General features: G+C 44.7%; 5 protein-coding genes and 4 non-coding genes across 9 annotated transcripts; 6 read left to right on the plus strand and 3 right to left on the minus strand.

Moving 5' to 3' along the window:
• Positions 1 to 955: 955 nt before the first annotated feature.
• On the plus strand, positions 956 to 3,814 carry FCP1 (Fcp1p; the record flags this gene model as incomplete). The annotated part of the gene is made up of 1 exon (XM_018879346.1): positions 956 to 3,814. One exon carries the CDS (start codon positions 956 to 958, stop codon positions 3,812 to 3,814), a length of 2,859 nt encoding a protein of 952 aa, XP_018737271.1.
• Positions 3,815 to 4,769: 955 nt separating this feature from the next.
• PRM15 (phosphoribomutase PRM15) lies at positions 4,770 to 6,692 on the plus strand (the record flags this gene model as incomplete). Its single annotated transcript, XM_018879347.1, has 1 exon — positions 4,770 to 6,692. The coding sequence occupies one exon, from the start codon at positions 4,770 to 4,772 to the stop codon at positions 6,690 to 6,692; it is 1,923 nt and encodes a 640-aa protein (XP_018737272.1).
• A 1,192-nt stretch (positions 6,693 to 7,884) lies between these two features.
• On the plus strand, positions 7,885 to 8,742 carry VAN1 (Van1p; the record flags this gene model as incomplete). Its single annotated transcript, XM_018879348.1, has 1 exon — positions 7,885 to 8,742. One exon carries the CDS (start codon positions 7,885 to 7,887, stop codon positions 8,740 to 8,742), a length of 858 nt encoding a protein of 285 aa, XP_018737273.1.
• A 139-nt stretch (positions 8,743 to 8,881) lies between these two features.
• AWJ20_2404 lies at positions 8,882 to 8,955 on the minus strand (the record flags this gene model as incomplete). Its single annotated transcript has 1 exon — positions 8,882 to 8,955. It is a non-coding gene; the product is annotated as a tRNA-Val (tRNA).
• A 1,096-nt stretch (positions 8,956 to 10,051) lies between these two features.
• On the minus strand, positions 10,052 to 10,125 carry AWJ20_2405 (the record flags this gene model as incomplete). The annotated part of the gene is made up of 1 exon: positions 10,052 to 10,125. It is a non-coding gene; the product is annotated as a tRNA-Val (tRNA).
• Positions 10,126 to 10,641: 516 nt separating this feature from the next.
• AWJ20_2406 lies at positions 10,642 to 10,733 on the minus strand (the record flags this gene model as incomplete). The annotated part of the gene is made up of 1 exon: positions 10,642 to 10,733. It is a non-coding gene; the product is annotated as a tRNA-Pro (tRNA).
• Positions 10,734 to 13,717: 2,984 nt separating this feature from the next.
• On the plus strand, positions 13,718 to 13,791 carry AWJ20_2407 (the record flags this gene model as incomplete). Its single annotated transcript has 1 exon — positions 13,718 to 13,791. It is a non-coding gene; the product is annotated as a tRNA-Val (tRNA).
• A 970-nt stretch (positions 13,792 to 14,761) lies between these two features.
• MPD1 (protein disulfide isomerase MPD1) lies at positions 14,762 to 15,862 on the plus strand (the record flags this gene model as incomplete). Its single annotated transcript, XM_018879349.1, has 1 exon — positions 14,762 to 15,862. One exon carries the CDS (start codon positions 14,762 to 14,764, stop codon positions 15,860 to 15,862), a length of 1,101 nt encoding a protein of 366 aa, XP_018737274.1.
• Positions 15,863 to 18,366: 2,504 nt separating this feature from the next.
• RRP36 (Rrp36p) lies at positions 18,367 to 19,056 on the plus strand (the record flags this gene model as incomplete). The annotated part of the gene is made up of 1 exon (XM_018879350.1): positions 18,367 to 19,056. One exon carries the CDS (start codon positions 18,367 to 18,369, stop codon positions 19,054 to 19,056), a length of 690 nt encoding a protein of 229 aa, XP_018737275.1.
• Positions 19,057 to 19,223: the final 167 nt, after the last annotated feature.

The following is a 19,223-nucleotide window of genomic DNA, read 5'->3' on the forward strand; positions in this document are numbered from 1 at the left end:
CGACTTGCTACGCTTTTAAGTCTAAATTAGCTATACTCTCTGTGCGGTCCTAAAGACATCAAACCTGGTCTCAAAATACGTGCTACTTTGTGGCCCCGACACCAGGTGCTCAAACTTCATCATACCCCGCTACAAGCATACCAGCAATTAGCGACTTTTCAAGGGTCTGCCTCCGGCGGCTGGGGCTCTGCCCCAGACCCCATGGATCCTGCTCTGCAGGAGTCCTCTTGACCTCTACCCCGGCGAAACGACTCGAGCGTAGCGAGAGGAGCAACCAGGGTCTGGGGCGGAGCCCCAGCCGCCGGAGGCAGACCCCGACCGCAAGTGGACCCTGAACCCCGGATCGGCGAAGCCGCGCGAGCGCGTAGGGATGGGGTTAGGGGAGCGCATGTCACGTTCGGGTCTTTATCAAGTGATGATGTGACTAGGATTGCGGTTAGTAGAAATATAAACATACTTGAGAGGGTTGTGTTAGTGAACCGACGTTGGGAATTAGACTACGCCTGCTTGTCACTAGACCGTGTGTGCCGTAACCCCTTGGATTTATATAAGATAGACCTGTGTGAAAGCGGGTGTGAATTGAGTGTTACTTAACAACTGCAACTGCGACTGAGACTGCAACCAGGTGCGACATTGCTGACTGGCGCTCATCTCGTGAACCGATTATTATTTCGCCGCAGATACACCAGGAGACAGCTGCTGCTGGTTATGAGGTTGCCGAGTGGACTCGATTTGAGACTTTTTGTGCGTGACATTGCCAATTGACAGAGACTATTCGAGTCGTATCCAGGCTTGTGGGGTTGTACCAGTATCAGTGGATTAATTTATCTCAACGGCTTTTTTTTTGAGTAGAATCGAAGTTGTCATTGGCATTTTTTGTCTGTTGACTGATTGATTGATTGACTGATTGTCACAGGGTGGTTGTTGCGAGTTTGCGGTTCGAGTCACGTTCGCAATGATTGAGCCGACACAAATTCCCTTGCCCGTGTCGGTCAAGTTTCCCGTGGTGATTACGGGCTTTTTACAGTCGGAACAAACAGAAGTTGTTAAACACACGCCGCTGTTCAAGTATAAATACTGGGATTATGTTGAAGAGCCCATTCTTGCTGGCGAAGAGGATGACGATGAAGATGAGGTGGCTGACCAACAGGCTAACGATAATAATAAACGTAATACTCATGACCCAGGTGCCGGTGCTGATATTGGTCCGGTAGCCACTGGTCCCATTGCTGATAGCGATCTAGAGTCGAATGGGTTTGATTCGGCTGGTTTAAGAGGAACTAATTCTGGTGGGGAGTCGAAAGAGAGTGCTAAAGAGAGGAGATCTCATAGTCCAGCGAACAGCAGTTCGGAGCAGAAAACTCGGCGGGTCAAGAAAGAGTTCTTTTCATCGTTTGAAGCGCCTGTTAAAGGGGTTATTGACTCGTTTCTGTTTTGTGTGGGTGATAGAGTCGATAGTAGCCATCAGCCGGTGGTGTCGATTATTGAGCCCTGTACCCACTCTGTTCAGTATGGTGGGTTATGTGCTTTATGTGGTGCCAGTCTGGATGAACAAGATTATACTGAGTTCAACAATACTGACAGGGCTCCTATATCCATGTCTCATGATACCAGTGGGTTAAAAGTGTCGTATAACGAGGCTGAGAGGATCGAAAAGTCGTCGTCTCAGAGACTATTAGACGAGAAAAAACTGATTCTCGTTGTGGATCTCGATCAGACCGTCATTCATGCTGCTGTCGACCCCACTATAGGAGAGTGGATGAGAGACGAAAAGAATCCTAATCATGCTTCTTTAAAAGATGTTCGCACTTTTTGTCTAGAAGAGACAGTACCTATGCCACCACGAGCTCGTGCTAATTCTCCAGATAAACCACTAGTAAATCCACCTACATCACTTTGTTGGTATTATGTTAAACTAAGGCCTGGTCTCGACTCGTTTCTCAAATCTTTGGCTGAACTGTATGAAATGCATATATACACCATGGCCACCAAGTCATATGCCAAGGCCATTGCCAATATTATAGATCCAGATGGCAAGTATTTTGGAGATCGCATTTTATCCCGTGATGATAGTGGAAGTCTGCTGCAAAAGTCGCTTAAACGGTTGTTCCCAGTGTCGACTTCGATGGTTGCGATAATCGATGACCGTGGAGATGTGTGGAAATGGAGCAATAACCTGATCAAGGTGGTGCCATACAACTTTTTTGTCGGCATTGGAGATATCAATTCGAGCTTCCTTCCCCAGCGTACTGGAATTATTGAGTCGTCTATGAAGAAGAAGCGAAATAGTATTACTGCTGGTACTGCTCCTGCCGCTGCAAGTACTACTTCTTCAGCATCAAACACAGATTCGGTTGATACCACCGACAAGGATGCCAATACAGCGACCAGCCAAGATGTTTCTGGTGATATGGATGTCGATAAAAGCACGACCTCAAACGATAAAGATAGCTCTGATTCAAATTCCACAGAAACTCCCACAGCCGATGGCGAGTCTAAAATCAAAGGTTACGTCAACGGACTTGAAACCGAAGCCGACCAAGAGGTAGAAGAGTCGGTCGAACTATCACCTGTTGAGCAGCTGGTGACTATTGGAGGAGGCGAGGATAATGTCGAGCTGCTCAGTGTACAAGCTAGTGAACGGTCGGCATCTTTAGAAGCACAGCAAATAGAACGTCCTCTGGCCAAACTTCAAAGAGACCTGGATAGAAAATTGCATCACGAAGACTCGGAGTCAACGAAATCCAACAGTACCACGCCTAGTTCTTCTCCAGACGGCACTCCCAATAGCAGCTCTACCAATGATGGTAATACCGACTCGAACACACCTGCCACTAGTACTGACGATATCGAAGATATCCCATCCGACCATGTTTTAAACGATAACGACAATGAGCTAGAGCATCTAGAAAACGCGCTGCGTATGATTCATACCAAGTTCTATTCAGACTATGAAGCTAAATCCAATACTAAACTAAAGCATCGCTACCCAGTGGACGACCAAGAGTCGACCCCAGACCTGTCAGAAATCATTCCCCATCTCAAAAGCAAGGTATTCGATGGATGTGTATTCCTATTCTCGGGAATCGTTCCTTTGGGCCGCAACTTTGACACGTATGACATTGTCCAGTGGGTTCGCAGTTTTGGAGCTGTTGTTGTTGCAGACCTGATAGACTCAGTTACTCACGTTATCGCCACATCAGGTGGTACATTCAAGGTCCGTATGGCTGCTGGCCACCCGAAAATCAAAATCGTGTACTCGGACTGGGTGTACGCCTGTATAGCGGCCTGGAAACGAGTGCCGGAAGACGAGTACCTGATCGAAGTACCCGACCCACTTTTCGTGTCTGAAGGTGGTGAAGAGTCCAACCCGCAAGACCACTGGATCAAAGAGCCCGTAACGCAACCAGAAGAGGCCGTAGTAGAAAAGTTCCGCCAATCGCTCACTGACGGCGACATCGATTGGGATGAAGCCGATAAAGAGCTCGAAGAGTTCATGGCTTCTGACGATGACGATGATGACGACGAAGACGACGATGGCGATGATGAGACCAGTGACAATGACGAAAATAAAAACGAGAATATCGACCAGAACGACAATGACGACCGCCATGACAACGAAACCCCCAGCAAACCCGACGAAACGGTCTCGCGAAAGCACGACCGCACCGACGATTCTGCCGACGAACCACCCTCTTTCAAAACAGCCCGTCTTGATCCCGACGACGCCAACCGCCAAGACGACGACGACGACGACGGCGACAGCTACGACGAAGACGAGTTTGCCAAAGAGCTCGAAAACGATCTATTGTAATTTCTCTAATTTATAATCTGTATATACTGTACTCTATATCTTCGCCCGCTGCCTCCGGCGGCTGGGGCTGCGCCCCAGACCCCGCTGCTCCTCTCGCTTCGCTCGAGTCGTTGCGTGGGGGTCCCATGCAGGGGCTGGGCGATCGTTTCTGGAATAGGAAATAGTTTATTCTTATCTGGCTGCCTTATCGCTGCGATCAGCATTCACCAGCCGGGTACCAACGAGACCTATCGGCTGCGACTGGTGCCTGTGAAGGACAGATCAGTCTAGAAAACACTCAGACAACCTTCGAAAGCGTTAATGGCTCCTTGCAACTGCTTATTTATCACTGTTACGGCTGAATAGGATTCGTGTGGTCACCTGAGAAGGACATTAAACGGCAGCTTTATGGCAGCTCTTCAATTAATAGACTGAGCATTAATTCTCAGACCAGAGACTGAGCAATCCGCTCAATTGTATTCTTTTTTTTTCTTGAGGGGGGGTCCGACTCCCTCCTGCGAAGCAGGAGCCACGGGGTCTGGGGCGGAGCCCCAGCCGCCGGAGGCAGACCCCTCCCCTCAGTTCTTCCAGAAACCCCAAAACAGGTCTGAATCAGACCCCCAGGCCAAAGAGGACCGAAATGGTTCGTGAAGAGGGTCTGGGAGGCGGAGCGGCATGGCACCCACTTATCCGCCAGTGGCCGATCGGTAGACAACACCAACAGATCCCGTTATTAACGGTAGCAACCGTTAGAGACTAGCAACATTTGATTTGAGAGTTACAGAGTTTGAATTGCCATGTTTTGCGGGCGAGTGGACAACTCGACAGATATCGACAAGCAGGTGATTGCCTGGCTCGAGCTGGACAGAGTAAGTGGCCAAACTCCCCATGTCATCTGGGGTGGTCCGACCAGGACTAACAACTCAACTCTAGAACGAAACCACCCGAAACGAGATCAAAGAACTTGCCAAAGCCAATGACCGTAAAGAACTGGAGAACCGGTTGGGCAAAAGTAAGTGGTGGTGGGGGTATGCCTCCGGCGGCTGGGGCTCTGCCCCAGACCCCGTGGCTCCTCTCGCTTCGCTCGAGTCGGGCGTCGACGGTCCTAGCCACCTCCTGCGAAGCAGGAGCTACGGGGTCTGGGGCAGCGCCCCAGCCGCCGGAGGCATGTCCCATCGACCTGTGGTCTAACGGTTTAGGAATCCAGTTTGGTACTGCCGGTTTGAGGGGCCGGATGGAGGCCGGGTTCGACCGTATGAACGATTTGACGGTTTTGCAGGCTTCGCAGGGTCTGGTGAGTTATGTCCGGAATACAGTTCCAAATGCCGAAGCTCAGGGCGTTGTGATTGGGCATGATCATAGACACAATTCCAGCCGATTCGCAGAATTGACGGCCTTGGCGTTTGTCACTAAAGGGTTCAAGGTGTACACATTGGGCCAATGTCATACTCCTTTGGTCCCGTTTGCTATTGACGAGTTTCGTGCTAGCTGTGGTGTTATGGTGACAGCTAGTCATAATCCGGCTCAGGATAATGGTTATAAGGTTTATTGGCAGAACGGGTGCCAGATTATTCCACCTCATGATGTGGGTATTGCCCAGTCTATTGAAGAGAATGCTGAACCGTGGACATGGGACGTATCGGTTTTGAAAGATAACCAGCTGGTAGTGGATATTGGTTCTCAGTCTTCGGCAGTGCTGGTGTCGAAATATTTCGCGAAAATGAACCAGGTCCTTGGATTTACAGACGGTCATACTGGTGGCCGTAGAGCCAGTGCTGTTGGACCGGGAGCCGCAAGGGATTCAATTCAGTTTGTTTATACCCCAATGCATGGAGTGGGTCTTCCTTATCTTCATGAAGCAGCCAGTCAGTTGGGTTTGTCGGCAAACTCAGTAGTTACGGTCAACGAACAAGCCCAGCCCGACCCAGACTTTCCTACTGTATCGTTTCCAAACCCAGAAGAAAAAGGAGCATTGGATTTGGCAATGAAACTAGCCGATTCGAGGGGAATTTCTATTGTTCTTGCAAATGATCCTGATGCTGATAGGTTTGCAGTGGCTGTTAAGGATACCAGATCCGAATCTGGCAAATGGATCCAGTTAACTGGCAACCAAGTGGGCGCGATATTTGCTGACCATTGGAGAACTCGTTGGAAGAAAAATGGGGATAAAAAGCTCGCGATGCTGAACTCAACAGTTTCCAGTCAATTGATTGCCAGCCTGGCTGCTAAGTATGGGTTTCATTATGAGGATACTCTGACCGGGTTCAAATGGATAGGTAATCGTGCTATTACGTTAGAGTATCAGGGATATGATATTCCTTTTGCTTTTGAAGAGGCTCTGGGATACATGTTCGCTGTAGTACATGACAAAGACGGCATTAGTGCAGCATATGTATTTATTCAGATCTTACTGGAGCTACAAGAACAGTCGACCACTGTATTAGATAAACTAGAGTCGATCTACCAGGATGTGGGATATTTCGAGGAGCACAATTCTTATTACATTGTCAATAATCCGTCGACCACTGATACTGTTTTCGAATACATTCGCACTGCCGGTACTAGTCCGTCTAATCCACATTACCCTCGCACAATTGGTCGATTCGACGTATCCAGCTGGCGTGATCTGACTACTGGCTACGATTCCAGTACCCCCAACAATGTACCCACTTTACCAGTCTCAAACTCGTCACAGATGATTACCGTGACACTCAGTTCACCGGCAAACGAAACTGTGCGATTCACCGCTCGCGGCAGCGGCACCGAACCCAAACTCAAGGTGTATATTGAAGCCAAGGGCTCTACCCGTTCATCAGCCCAACAACTGGCCGACGAAGTATGGGATCTTCTTCTGAACGAGTGGTTCCGACCACCTGTGACGGGACTTGTGCCGGTCTAAATTTTGTATTCTATTTTTATTTTATTTATTATCTCAGGGTCCAGTCAGGGTGTGCCTCCGGCGGCTGGGGCTCTGCCCCAGACCCCGTAGGTCCTGCTTCGAAGGAGATGGCTGGGACCGTGGACGCCCGACTCGAGCAAAGCGAGAGGAGCCAGGGGGTCTGGGGCAGCGCCCCAGCCGCCGGAGGCAGACCCTGACTGGACCCTTTTTCGATATTCGGCTAACCGGTCAACCGGTCCTCCGGCACGTGCAGCAACGAAACGCAGGGGGAAGGTACATAAGGCTGACGGTGCTATTAACGTGGCTTCGGCAGATCAATATTTGGACTGCTGAGAACAGTAGTGAGCAGGCAGGTCTGAGAGACAATTCTAGTCACAGTCGAACTTGCGTGGTTTCAAACGTTGTTTTTTTTGGGTGCAGGCACATCAGCAGACGGTGGAGAAAGACACGCGAGCTTTTGAAATAACCACCGACAAAAACACCCAAGTTCTGTTTTTTACTTGCATTCCGTCCGTCGGTAGTACTTATCCGTTTGGGTGTCATTTTCCAGTTTCTACCGTCGCTTGTCACGGGTCCTAAACATTGGGTCTGGACCACACAGCCGAGTGGGTCTCGCTGTTGTAAATTATGTCGTCGCTACCGCGATATGAACCCGCTGTAAAGTAAGTTCCTCAATTCACGGGTTCGAGCAAAGCGAGCAACGAGGTCTGGGGCGGAGCCCCAGCCGCCGGAGGCAATCCGGGGACTCGGACATGCCTCCGGCGGCTGGGATCCGCCCAGACCGGGTTGTGCTCGCTTCGCAAGTTTTGCGGGAACTGGTGCTAACGTCGGGTTTAGTCAGTATAAGGAGAAGGATGAGAGGTTTCAGCCGAAGTCGAATAAGAGCTGGTTTGGTAGGTCGGGCGTGTTGGGGTTTTTGAGACCTTATTCGCCTCTGGGGAGAAAGTTTAAAGAACATCGTAAACTTGTGGCTGCGGTGATATCGTTTATTTTTCTTTTGAAAGTTTATTTGACTTCGCCAGCTGATCTGGCTTGGGCTTTAGATAGTACCGGTCTGAGCCTCGGCTCGTCCGATACTAATATCCATTTCTATGATTTGGGATTATACAATGGAAATACGAATGGCAAGGAGACCGGTGATATGCTGCTTATGTGTATTCCTCTAAGAAATGCCGCTCCGGTAATCCCTATGATGTTCTCACATCTGAAAAATTTAACATATCCACATCAGTTGATTGATATTGCATTCATGGTATCTGATTCTGATGATACTACTTTGGAAGATTTAAAAGCGAATATTGCTGCCCTAGATAAAGTCACTGACAAGGGAATACAGCCATTTCATGAAATCGCCATTTTCGAAAAAGACTTTGGTGCTGTAATTGGCCAGGGTTTCGACGTCCGTCATGGCGTCAAAGTACAAGGTGTACGCAGAAAATTAATGGGCCGCGCCAGAAATTGGCTGCTGGGCTCGGCTTTAAAGCCATATCATAGCTGGGTTTATTGGCGAGATGCCGATATTGAAACGTCTCCAGTGACTATTATCGAGGATCTGATGAAACATGATCGTGACGTCATTGTTCCTAATGTCTGGAGACCTCTTCCGGAATGGTTAGGAGGTGAGCAGCCATATGATCTTAATTCATGGCAAGAGAGTGACGCTGCTTTGGAATTAGCAAGAACTTTACACGAAGACGAGGTTATTGTTGAGGGATATGCCGAATATCCTACATGGAGACCACATCTGGCGTATTCCCGAAGCGAAGATGGCGATCCAAATGAAATCATTGATTTGGATGGTGTGGGTGGTGTATCCATTCTGGCGAGAGCCAAAGTCTTTCGCCACGGCGCAAACTTTCCTGGTTTTGCGTTTGAAAACCACGCTGAAACTGAAGCATTTGGTAAAATGTCTCGTAAAATGGGCTTCAGTGTTGGCGGCTTAGTACACTATACTGTATGGCACCAGTATGAGCCCAGTGAAGACGACTTGAAGCATATGAAGGAGATGGAAGAGGCCGAGAAGGCTACAGCCACAATGATTTCTTTATAAAGCTTTTGAAACACGCCTAGCTAATGACATGATATTTATCTTTTGAATATAGAGGAACATAGTTACTTTTAGAAAACAAAGTATGGGTTGAATAAAAAAAAGGCTTTGAGGGGTGGGCAACCAAAACAAAAAAGATCAATGATTCGACCCAGGATCGAACTGGGGACGTTCTGCGTGTTAAGCAGATGCCATAACCAACTAGACCATCGAACCAATTTGATGGGTGCTCGTGGATCCGTTCGGGCTGCGAGATTACGATATGGGCATCGTGGGATAGCCAGAAGCTGCTTCTTCCGATCTCGACGAGTGGCTGAATTGCACCTTGAACAGAGTTTTTCAGGTAGAAAAATTGTTCCACTGAAAATTTTGGTTTCTATGTGAAATTTTCCTTAGATTCTGGCCATGGTGAACGAGAAAATCCTTTTGATTCTGGATTTTTAGTGTATAATGTAGGGCTCAAGCAATGTCCAGTGAATGTAATTCACACTTCGGCCACAGGCATTGTTTTGGCATGCTTATCCAGGTCAGCACCTTCCCGTGTATGATATTCGAAGCTAGATTAGTATTTTTGAGTAATGAACATGAATATGATCCGGGCGTTCTCTGATCTCCAGTAGTAAGGCTTAAAGATCAGGCTTCATTAATTTGTTGAATCATGACACTCTCAGAGATAGTAGAACTCAACCTACCCATATATTTAGTTAACTGCTCTTAGACTGCATTTTGCATTGGGACGGCTGTCTTCTATCCAGGGCGCAGAAACTGTCTGCACGAAGGTGCGTTAAGCATGCAATCAGTTCTGTATTAAGCAATTATAGAATAGCTTATTGGCGATAAAGTTTAGACTCCTGCATATGTGAACTAATCAAGAAATGACGGCCAGGTAAAAATACTCCCATGTTGGGCCAAAACCTACCGAAGAGTGAAAGGTTTTTGACCTATATTGGAGTCGTCACTAGCTATATTGAGTCCGTTACATACAACGACGGCGCAGTCCAATAAACCTTCAGACTAACATTTATCTATCAAGAGGTTAACAAGAATGATATTATAATACTCAATAAAGCTACGTATACCTGTTCTGTAATAGGCTTAAACTGACAAAACATAAATACTACCCTTGATAAAGTTTTGCAACGCTATTCTTGGCACGAGGAATCTTCCACAAGCAGCGTTCTCTTACAGTAGCAAGGAGAATGTCGAAGATTGTGCAGAAGATACCGATGATGACTACAGGGGGCACTAGTAGGTATTTGGCGATTGTAGCAACAAATGATAACCTGCTTAGACGCAAAAACAGCAAAAAAGATGATTCGACCCAGGATCGAACTGGGGACGTTCTGCGTGTTAAGCAGATGCCATAACCAACTAGACCATCGAACCATTTTGATGGTTTTCGTGTGATCCCATTAGTCTGCTAGCTTACAATTTACTGGCTCAAAATCTCAGTAAATCCACTGTTAAACCTTTTTAATTCGATTACCCGATAACCAGAGTTTCACAGGACACTTACTGATGGTTTTACCTTATGTCATGCTTTTGGAGATCTGCACCATCGTCAGTTCTACTATTCGTTGTAAATATGCCAGCTGCCAATCCCTGTTTGTCGTCATGTTTTTTATATTATTATTGGGTAGGATTTAAAAAAAGAGTATTTACTCATCAACTCCAAACCAGTAATGTGGAGAAAGAGTTACTTTAACTGACAATTCACCGTGCTTAAATACTTCGTGAAGCTACCCTTTTTTACTTTTGAGGTGTGGCTCACATGGACACAGTTAGTAAAGTTGCCAGAGATGTGCTCTCCTTCTATAGTTCGTTTCCCAATTAAATAAAAGATGATAGACTTTGCCCAATAAGCAATTATGCTGCAAAAAAAAAGGACATGGACAAAAAATTGGGCCCAACCGGGAATCGAACCCGGGACCACTCGCAAATTAACTTAGGTTTAAATGCCCTAAGCGAGTATTATACCCCTAAACCATCGGGCCAACTTCTTGCAATGTAAGGACTCTCAGCATCCTTGGATGGAACTCAGGACATTAACGAGGTAATCTAATTCAACAAGTCACATGACTAGATCCCCGTATATATATCTGCTCATGCAGCACTCCTGTTTCTGGTCCTTCAGCTTGGATATTATTCTTCAACTATCCTAGAGCTAACAGGACCAGGTGAGCTACTATTAATAAATATTCTTCAACTATCCTAGAGCTAACAGGACCAGACTCTGGTAGCATTGACGACTGTACAATTAAGGAACTATTATTATAATAGAAGATCCTCCCTTACATGCAAACCAAGTTTTCTGGGTTTATTAAGGCAATAGGTTCTAAAAATATATCCAAAAAAGCCCGCTTCATATTTGCCTCTTTTGGCGATGAAATGATCAAAATATGAATATATTTGGCGATTTTTACTATCCTAATAAAGTTACTTATTCATACTATCAAAAACCCCTTCGAGAAAACTAACTATTCTCGAAAAAAGCTCATTCGTAGAAGCGTCTTTATCCCTAAATAGTGAATCGTGGCATCCAAGAGATTCAAAATATAACTCAGGGATATTAGCATGCTCAACAAATCTCTCAACGTCATCTCTCATGACTTCAAATTCACCGCATGTAACTAAAGTATATTTCGGAAAGACTCCCTCCCAAAATGCAGGTTTAGCGTTTACAGGACTGACGTAAGGAGATTCTCTAGTCGTTTCGTCTGGAGTATATGCCAATGCCCAGTCCCTGACACGCGGTCCTAGGATATCAGCGGTGTTGTTGTGAAGATATGAACCTTTGGATAAATCTGGGAAGGGTGCTACCCATGGAGAAATGAGAATCTCTGCTACTGGTTGAACAAGCTTTTCAGGTAGTTTGGCGCCTGGATATGGATGCTTGAGATGAGCAGAAAGAATAACCGAAAGGTTACCTCCAGCTGAATCACCAGAAAGAATAATGTTTCTTGATCCATCCTTGTCGACAAGTGCGCTGTATATATCAGCAATTTCATAAAGCTGAGTTGGAAATATTTTTTCTGGAACCAAACTGTAGTCCACTAGAAGAATAGAGAATCTAGGATTGTTCATGGCTTTGTAAAGATGAATGAGATATTTGATATGGTTTGGCACAAGTGGAAGACAGTAGCCACCTCCATGTGAGTATACCAGTACAGGATCTTCCGGTCTCCTGTCCAAAGCTTCGGCTATAAATCGAGCCCTGGTATCATAGAATTTCTTGCCAAATCCAGGGAAACCTTTAGCTAGATGTTTGAAATCGGCAAGAAACTCATCAATAGGAACGTGTGGAATAAGTGCCCTAGTAGGTTAGAATCTGATTTGTCCTATTATAGTCCTATTATAGATTGGCATTGACACTCACTTTGTTTGCTTAATGCTCAATAAGCTTGTGACCTGGCGAGTCAATTCCAGTTCTGCGACTTTAGAGACTGGTCCATGGAATCTAGATCCTACAGTAAAATGCTTAACTACAGTAAGCAAGACATGTGGAACTACAAGTTAGTGATGGTACTATCGGGACAGTCAGGGTTAGCACTCACTGGCTCGAATTAAAAAGTGGACGAATGATAAACCTTCGGAAATCGACAGCATCTGTAAAATAGAGATTTACACTATAGCTGGTAAAAAAGTGAAAATAAATTGGTTGAAATTCAATGGTAACTGTTACAGATAAGCAGACGACAGGATTTATGGGTGGTTGAGCGTAGTCCGACCCGGACCTTGCTGTCCCACTTCCCCTTACGTTGGCATGCCGGGCAGCCGGGAATTTGATTACCCTTGAGACCGAAAATCCTCCAAAGCTTATAAAATCTGCATACACAATCAGTCAGGAATTTGTAAATGAGTCTTCGGATCAATTGAAGAAAAAGGTGGGGTATAATTATTGTCGTCTCAAAGCGGTTATTAACTTAACCTGCATCGCGCTACCCCCAGTTTTTTATGCAATATCATGCAGGAGGTACATAAACTAGCGAACCCCCTGAGATCCTAGTATTGAAATAGTCTCAGAGTTGGAGGATTAGATCGGTTATGATGCACGTCCTCTACGATCTCCGCGGAGATGAGAGAGTTATTCTTATCTCAAGTGAGACTGTTGTTCACTCAGATGTGCCATTAATCTATATAGCCAAAATAAATAGCCTACAATCAGATAAGTAAGGGTGTGGTAATCCAACTCTTATATAAATGATATGATTTGATATATGTATGTTTATAGCACTTCAAAAGTTAGTTTATTTGAGAGCATTCAGGTTAGAGGCTCAAACCCGCCCTGTCTTTCTTCGCTTGAGATCTAAACAATGCCCATATTACAGACAAATGTATCAAGGCGTGAGGGGTCAAGGGTAGTATAAAACAGCTCATCTTAGAAATGGCCAAAATTAATTGGAAGCTCGATACGAAGATTTCAATTATTGGATATACCATATTCGATATTTTGAGTCGTTTTTAAATATTAGTAGAACGTTACGTTAGTAGTCCTACGATACATGGTTAATCTAATGAAATTCAAGAAATTCAAACTCAACTTTTATATATCACCAAAATGATCTCCCGTCTCAGGACTATAAATAGGGTTTACTGTCTAATTGATTGAATACACTCTTATGCCTCTTATTACAGGTTAGCTCTTGCTATTTTTAATTTCAGCTATTTTCGCCCGTTGTTTAAGTCGTCTATAATATGAATTCAATACAATTTTCTGTCACCACAATTTTGGATTTTAGCTTGTGGTGAAAGCGTGGGAATCACTGCATGAAAATCCGCAAAAAGCGCATTCCCAGCCTAGGAGCTCATATTATACCAGCAAACAGCCCATAAGAGCGGCATATAGACCCTGCCCAACAAAAGTAGGGGTATTTCGGCAACTACCAGTTAAATAAAAACAAAAATTGGTACTCATTTATGTAATTTCATGTGTGAATTTCTGATTATCAACAAACTGCAAATTTTCTTCTCAAGAAATGGTTCGATGGTCTAGTTGGTTATGGCATCTGCTTAACACGCAGAACGTCCCCAGTTCGATCCTGGGTCGAATCATATTTTTTGCCGTTTTTGCAAATAACCTGGAATATACTGGATAAACCACTCATGTCATTAATCATAAAAATAAATAGGTCAAGATTTAGATACAAATTCGATTCTAGTACGGTTCTTTTTAGCCAATCGGGCCATTTCCACCAAGTTCTCAACATAACCTTCCTTTGGTAATAAGTTATAGTTACGCGATTCAGAAGCGTGAAAGCTGAATTCAGAGCCACCTTCGGCGTATTCTGATCCAAGTAAACTCTCAAGCTGTTTTTCTACAAATCCTGGGCGATTGTATTCAATATTTTTTGCAAGTCGATCGTTTAGTGTTGCTTTCCCTGATCTATGCAGTTCCAGTAGGTGGGAAATTTTCGCCTCAATTCTAGGATCCGGTTCATTAATTGGTGCTTCTTCGTCGATTGATAGCATTGCGGGCATTATTTCAGGCTGGGTCAGAGCTCTTATCTTCATTCGTTCTATTTCAACTGCATCAGTCGTGACATCTTTTCCGAAATCACTAGGAAACTCAATATATACGGAAGCTGGTTCTTCATCGACTTCATTTTGATTACTCGTTTCTTCTTCAATTGTATTTTTTAATTCAATAGGAAGTTCTGAACTAGTTTTTGTAGCTTCTTCATCTACTTGTTCTGATTTACCAACTTCTGAGTCTATAACAGTAGCATTGGCGTGTTCTGAGACGGATTTGTGGTTACTATCAGATGGTTTCACAACCACGATCTCGTCTTCTTCACTTTCATCGCTACTACCATATCCAGATACTAAACCCATACTTGTTTGATGGTGTTCGTTTGGTTTAATTTGATTTACATCGAACCTCACTTTAGTTTCATACCTTTAATTAAAGCCCTTAACCTGATCCAACTTATATATTATCAATCGTGCATACTTCACTCTATCTACCTTACTTCACCAGTTTAAATACTTGTCTTCAGCCATCTGAAAAGTCTTAGCCACCACAATGAGCTTCTCTCTTTCTCGGCAGGAGGGCAATTTTAGCCTTTCCAACGCCCTATATAAGCTATTTTCAACTGTATTCATAGGATTCCTGCTTATTGGAGGATCAGTAACAGCGGCTGGTTTCTACGAAGAAGAAGGGTCTCCAGTTCGTGAACTTAATCCCAAAACTTTCCAAAAAGAAGTGGTCAATTCCAACTCAGTCTCAATTGTCGAATTTTATGCTCCCTGGTGTGGCTACTGCCAAAAACTGCTACCCGAATATCTTAAAGCGGCAAAATCTCTCAAAGGTTTAGCCACAGTCGCAGCAGTTAACTGTGACGACAGAATCAACAAAGAGCTCTGTGCCACATATAAGATTGAAGGGTTTCCTACAATAAAAGTGTTCCGTCCTCACAAGGTGGATCTTAGCGACAACAATAAACGTGATCTTAACAAGAGAAATATCCGGTCTCCACCTGCTGTTGAGGTCTACAATGGCGAACGAAAAGCTGATAACATTGTTAATTTTGTCATGTCTCGACTCAGAAATTATGTGGCAGCTCTGAAACCTGGAAATATCGACGGATTTCTGACTAGCGCCAAAACCGCCAATAAACCAAAAGTTATTGTTCTTGCTTCTGTGAAAAGTAAACATTCTGGATCAGGAGTGATCCCGCCTCTTCTAAAAGCTCTGTCTTCGGATTTCGTTTATAAATATGCATTCGGCTATATCGACCACAAACAGCCGGACAGTTTATGGGAGAAGTTTGGTATTTCAAAGGATCCTCTTAATGAGGAGCCCAAGCTCATTATAATCCCTCCTCGCACTGGTTCAACAAGCGAATCAGACAGCAAAGATGAGTCCCCCATCGAACCGATTATTTATTCCGGAACACTAAAAAAGGCTCCTATTGCAGAATTCTTGGACACATATATCAAAGATCTTCGTCGAAACCTCAAGAAAAAGAAGGAAGAAGAGAAGGAGAAGAACCATGTCCAAAAGGACTCAAATACAGAACCCGAAAAAGATCTCGAGAAAGAAGAAAAATCGTCCAATGAGCAACCTGAAGAAGAGCCTAAAAAGCAGCAAAAGAGGACTATTAAAGACAAAGAGGATCTTTAAAAGAATCTCACCTCGTCAAATTCATGGCACATATCAGCCTATCTCCACTTCTACCTCTCAAACTCAATAACTGCCGTATTCCGCTCCACTCTTGTACCACCACAATTGCATTACCCTCAAGTCACGTCAACCACTAATCAATGGCCACTCAAATAGTTAATAAAAGTGTCTCCTCATCCAAAAGCCACTGTATTACAATAGGTAACAATCAACTGGCCGTCTACTGCAAATGTCTATCAATTGTTAGATCCCATAGATATTCCATCCCAGCTTGCGATTGAAACAATCCTGGCTCTACAGCTAAGTGGATCACTGACAGCTGACCAGCTGCTAACATACCTTGTACATATTTCCAATGATCTCGTCGAGCCCTGGAGCAAACGAAGAATTGACATAGCACAGAAGTGACTCTGACGGCCGAAGTTTAAGCTGCCGCCGAATGAATTTGGCCAGAACAGAAAACTTCTGGTCGCCACTGATTTTATACACCTGCTGCTTCAAAATAGGAGCTGATCCAATGGCTCGAAGACGGATCGTGACTGTTCTCTGTTAGCAACTGGGATATGTCCCGTTTGCCTCCGGCGGCTGGGGCTCTGCCCCAGACCCCGTAGCTCCTCTCGCTTCGCTCGAGTCGATTACGTCGACGGTCCCAGCCATCTCCTGCGAAGCAGGAGCTACGGGGTCTGGGGCGGAGCCCCAGCCGCCGGAGGCATTTCCAGAGGAATCACTCACTTTTTTCTGGCGTATGGTGGGCGTATTTTTCGAGCTGTTGAGTCGAGTCTCGTGGGAGCGATGTCAGGATTACCGATGCCGAGAGAGTTACGAGCTGCTCAGGCGACTGCTCGTCCGGGATTGGGTTCTCCATTCTGCTGGCTCGTCTTTCCATTAGCAGGTTAAGTTCATGCTCAAGGTTCACCTGTTGAACGGTATTGATTATCGGCACGTGACGTTATCAGTGAATCTGCGTTATAGCGATGGATCAAGTGGTAGATGCAATATTTTGTGCACAACCTAACCCCGTTTAACTTGAAGTGAAATTTGACATAGCGTGCTCCAGCATCAGATATCTGTCTCCATATTATATCTGTACACGAGCAGCTGAGATGCTAACGAAATACTTTTCCAAGGCCGCCGTCAAGTTTAATCCCACAGCCAAAGGAGGTGAGTTGATTTTGGACACAGCTGGTTATGAGTTGCGAGGTGAAAGGGGAAAATAGGTGTTTTCTTTATGTATGCCCTTGACTATTGTGGAATGCCGTTTTTCCAGTTGGTCGGACCAATTCTAGAAGATTTACTCTTGATAACCTGATTTTGAGAGTGTTTTACTAACAGGTGATTTAGGCAAGCTGGCACGTGTTTTTCTGGCGTCTATTCCTCCAAGCAGCCGAGGAAGTATCCAAGTTTCACAGAAGATCTTGCCTGCCGGTTCGAATATCAAGCAAGAGATCTCAGTGACTTTTAGTAAGTTCAATATGCCATGATTCGTTTAAGATTGGCTTAGAACAGTATTGTCAGTATTGTTTTAAAATATTAATAGCCTGAGCCGTATAGCTATCGTACAATTGTTCAGCACTAACAAATATCAGAGGATGGAAATGTCATCACTATCGACCCTTCTACCACCCCGAGCACGCTGGACATGACCGAGGCTTTTGACAGATACTCACGAAAACTGAAGATCAAGGAGGATATCTCCGACTCATAAAACCCATACCGACTGCATAATGTGATCATGTAAATAGACAATTTTAACGAACAGCTTCTTTCTTTCCGAGTAGGATTCACTTTGTAAGACTCATTTCTCAGCGGCTAAGGTTCTTCCTCAGATCCGGTGACAATTGTTTCATACGACCATAGGTATTGGCTCGACGGAGTGGCTCGGACGGAGTGATAAGTTACAGTCTTTGCCAAGTTCAACCGATTTCCAAATCAGTCGGTCATCGGCTCTTTCTAACCCTGTCAAAGCCAATTTTTAAATCTTTTCCCATTCAGATTCACTTGTGAGTAAATATCCTAAAATATAGTGGTAGAACTACTGAAGGCTCTCTTCGAGATCAAATGATAGTCAACGATAAATCCATGTATAGCTGTGAACCCTAATCCGAATAAAAATATAGATAAAGTATTTGAGTGTAGATCTTCAACATGAGAGTTTGACGTCAAATTGTTTCTGATTATTAACAGCCCAGAGTCTATAGGCGAGAATAGATAGACTGTCACAATATGAAGGGAAGAAGACCGCAATACAAAGCGTCGGAAGACACTGGGTTTGATGATATCGATAGTTTATATGACCAGTATAATGAAGAGAACGATCAAGACGAGGAGTCTGGAGATGGTAAGTTGAAGTAGATGATCTAGACCCGGTTATGAGTTATACAGCTGGGTTCTACGGACATGTGTAGGCAGTATAGACAGTGGTTTATAGTTATCCAGACGAATATTGAGAAAAGAGGAGCAAAGGGTATCAAATCTATAAATGCCATCTGGACGCAACAACTAACATGTTGATTATAGATATCAAATCTCTCTCGTTTGGAGCATTATCAAAAGCACAAAAGTCGTTAGAAGAAGAGCAAAGGAGATATGATAGCGAAGAGGATGAACAAGGAAACTCCGATTCTGACTCGGATGGTCCACCAGAAGAATCATCAGCTTCGTCCTCAGGCTCACATAAGCGACGTAGCAAGCATGCGCCAGCCGAATCGTCATTTAAAAAGCCGGTGTCATGGATTCGAGAAGTTCCTGGTTTGGTGAACAAGAAAACTAGTAGCAGTCTGTATAGAGATATTCGATTTGACCCCGCATATGGTAAATCCGATTTGCAAGAGACTAGAAAGAACTATGCTTTTCTGAATGAGTATCGAGAGAAAGAGCTCCAGGATATGAAGAAGATGGTTAAAACGACAAAAGACGAGAACGAGAAGTCGAAACTAAAAACAGCAATTCAAGCATTAGAATCCCGACTGAAGACATTCAAGGACCGGGACTTTGAACGAGAGGTCATCGCCAAGCATACGAAGGAAGCCCGTAAGAACAATTACCATCTAAAGAAGTCAGAGCTCAAGAAGCTTGTTCTCACCGAGAAGTTCAAGACCATGAAGAAGAAAGATGTCAACCATGCTCTTGAGCGTCGTCGCAAGAAGAACACTGCCAAAGAACGCAAGCAAATGCCTTTGCAACGTAGAGCGTAACTTATTTATTAACTATCATTTCTTTCACCAACAGCTGCCTCCGGTAGCTGGTGTTTCTACCCTGTACCGCCGTACAGATTCTGTATCCGCAATTTTATGTCAATAATCCATTCCATCCTCAAAGACGCTCGTGGGACGTCGGAAAAACGAGCGAAGCGAGCCACGGG

This window comes from Sugiyamaella lignohabitans, chromosome B (assembly GCF_001640025.1).
Source record: "Sugiyamaella lignohabitans strain CBS 10342 chromosome B, complete sequence".
NCBI lineage: Eukaryota > Fungi > Ascomycota > Dipodascomycetes > Dipodascales > Trichomonascaceae > Sugiyamaella > Sugiyamaella lignohabitans.